Source organism: Engraulis encrasicolus, chromosome 24 (assembly GCF_034702125.1).
Source record: "Engraulis encrasicolus isolate BLACKSEA-1 chromosome 24, IST_EnEncr_1.0, whole genome shotgun sequence".
NCBI classification, from domain to species: Eukaryota; Metazoa; Chordata; class Actinopteri; order Clupeiformes; family Engraulidae; genus Engraulis; species Engraulis encrasicolus.
Window position 1 is genome coordinate 2,883,795 of NC_085880.1, and position 2,500 is coordinate 2,886,294.

The following is a 2,500-nucleotide window of genomic DNA, read 5'->3' on the forward strand; positions in this document are numbered from 1 at the left end:
TGTGTGTGTGTGTGTGTGTGTGTGTGTGTTTGTGTGTTTGCGTGTGTGTGTGTGTGTGTGCTCGTGCACTGTATGCGGATGTGACATTTATTAGCCACATCACACAGTTCTAAAGCAACACACGCCATGTTCATTGTGCAGTTCATGCTCACAGTCTTTGGTGGAGAAGACAAAGTTGTGATTGTACATTGTGTGTGTGAGTGTGTATGTGAGAGTGTGTGTGTGTGTGTGTGTGTGTGTGTGTGTGTGTGTGTGTGTGTGTGTGTGTGTGTGTGTGTGTGTGTGTGTGTGTGTGTGTGTGTGTGTGTGTGTCTGTGTGTGTGTGTGTGTGTGTGCATGCGTGCGTGCGTGCGTGTGCAAGCATGTGCACGCGTCTCCCTCCACTCACCCTCTTTGCTGCCGTCTGCTCCCATGATGCACTTCATGGCCCTGATGACCTGCTCCGTGATTGGTGGGGACATGGCGGTGGCGTAGACCGCACTGTGCGAGTAGGAGCGCAGGTAGTTCACCAGCTCCTGGGAGTTAGAGAAGAACAGCAGAACAGAGGAAGAGACAAGTGAGTATGACAGGTGTCACCAGGGAAGACGATACGGGGGGACAGACGGGAGGGTCAGTTGCCCCGGGTCCAAGGAGAGAGGAGGCCCAGAATTGGACCCACATTACATTGTATGGATTGGGTGTGGGCGGGCCCTTTCAGATGACTTTGTCCTGGGCCCAGTCAAAGCTATCAGTGGCCCTTGGTATCACCAATGCAGTGTAGGAGCGGGAAAGGATCTGCACACTGCTTGAAAAAGACTTAATTTATTTGGAGCAACGTTTCGATCTACATGTGACAGTTTTTTTATTTTGCACCTGCGGATGCTTTTTTGCTGGATGTGCGTGCTTTCCACTACACTCTATCACCAATGCAGTGCCAACAGGAAACAAGTGAGTATGGCAGGTGTCACCAATGAGGTGCCCATGGGCAGCAGGTGCTGTAGCCCTCCAGGAGCATCTGAGGTAACCTGGTTCTCACACGATGGTTGTTACCAACCATCTGGAACATTGACAATCGCTTAGCTCTGGAAAGGCGTGGGTGTTTTCAAAACAGCTCAAACCTGATTGGAGAATTCACGTGGCTTTTTTTGAATCACTACTACTTCAACCACTGACTTGTATATGCCCCGCCCCTCGATCTCACCCTGCGATTCTGATTGGACCGACCATGAAATATCGGATGCCGTTTGGGCTCGTCTAAGATTTCCAGACCCTCGTGCGAGCTCACAAAGTTTAACGAAGATGCACGAAGCACGAAGGGTCTGCGTGAGAGCCAGGCTACATCTGAGGTGCCTGCCAAGGACGTTAACTCCATTGTGTAGAGCAGTGATTCCCAACCTTTTTTGTCTCATGTACCCCCAAGCCTTTTCGTTGTACCACGAGTACCCCCTAACTCGTGTTTTACATCGCTTTTTTTCTATTCCAGTGTGACTATGATCCATGCATTTGTTAAAATTATATTTTTCCAAGTACCCCCTGCAGTGTGCTCGCGTACCCCTAGTGGTACACGTACCCCTGGTTGGGAAACACTGGTGTAGAGCATATATTATAATAACCTTACTATCACAACAATTGCAATGACTCAGATTTAATCTATTACATAGTTCTGTAATGTCATAGGCATGTTAGGATGTAGCCGAGTCTTCCCAGCAATGAGTGAAAGCGCCTGCCGCCAGGCCCAGCTGCGCAAAGAGGTTAAAAAATAGGGACTATGACAGTATACTACTAGTATGTACTTATAAGGTACACAAAGAGTATAACATGAGGAGTCTGAGCTACGTCTAAGGTGGTCACCTTCCATTCAGTTAATATCTCGTGTGGTAGTCTGGGTCGACTTGACAAGCTGGCAAGCTTGACTTCAGCTTCTTTGCATCTTTGCAGAAGAAGATAATGTGAGTATGAAAAAAGATGTACAAGGTTTCAAGTCTAAGCTAATACAGGTAGCTGGTCTCTACTATATGCATTGCCTTTTAATTATTTCCTCTACACAGTTGGGTTGGCTGGCTCAGCTTTACCAGACCAATTAGCAAAACAGAGGGGGTGTTGGTGAGGGATGATATTGACTTTGTGTGCAACCTTTAAATCGTGCTACGCAGGCAGGCAGCAGGCTTATAGAGTGCAGTCTTTTAATTGTCACCACCATAGCCAATAATTTTAAACTTCAGTTCAGAGTCTTGCCCCTGAGGAAATAAAAAAGTTTCTCAATGCAGCAAAGAATGAAATGAAGCGCCGTACTAAAAATGGGAAACGTTTATTATATAAGGTGACTCCAAGGAAGACAACAAGGTCGAAACATCATCATGCCGTTGAACGAATAAAAAGAAAAAAAGAACTTGAAGAAGAAAAAATCCAAAGGAGTGTACAAACCTTTTTTTTATTTTTTTAAATGCATCATAAAACAAGGGACTGGTTTACCTGACTACCGGTATGTCAACTTTCAGGTACATCAAAGATAGTGTTTCTC

General features: G+C 46.1%; 1 protein-coding gene across 1 annotated transcript in view; it reads right to left on the minus strand.

Moving 5' to 3' along the window:
* Window positions 1-2,500, minus strand: part of sptlc3 (serine palmitoyltransferase, long chain base subunit 3) — a 58,343-nt gene that overhangs the window by 17,027 nt on the left and 38,816 nt on the right. Inside the window, exon 9 of the mRNA XM_063192218.1 lies at window positions 389-515. Coding sequence (XP_063048288.1) covers window positions 389-515 — 127 coding nt within the window. The remainder of the gene's footprint in view (window positions 1-388; window positions 516-2,500) is intronic.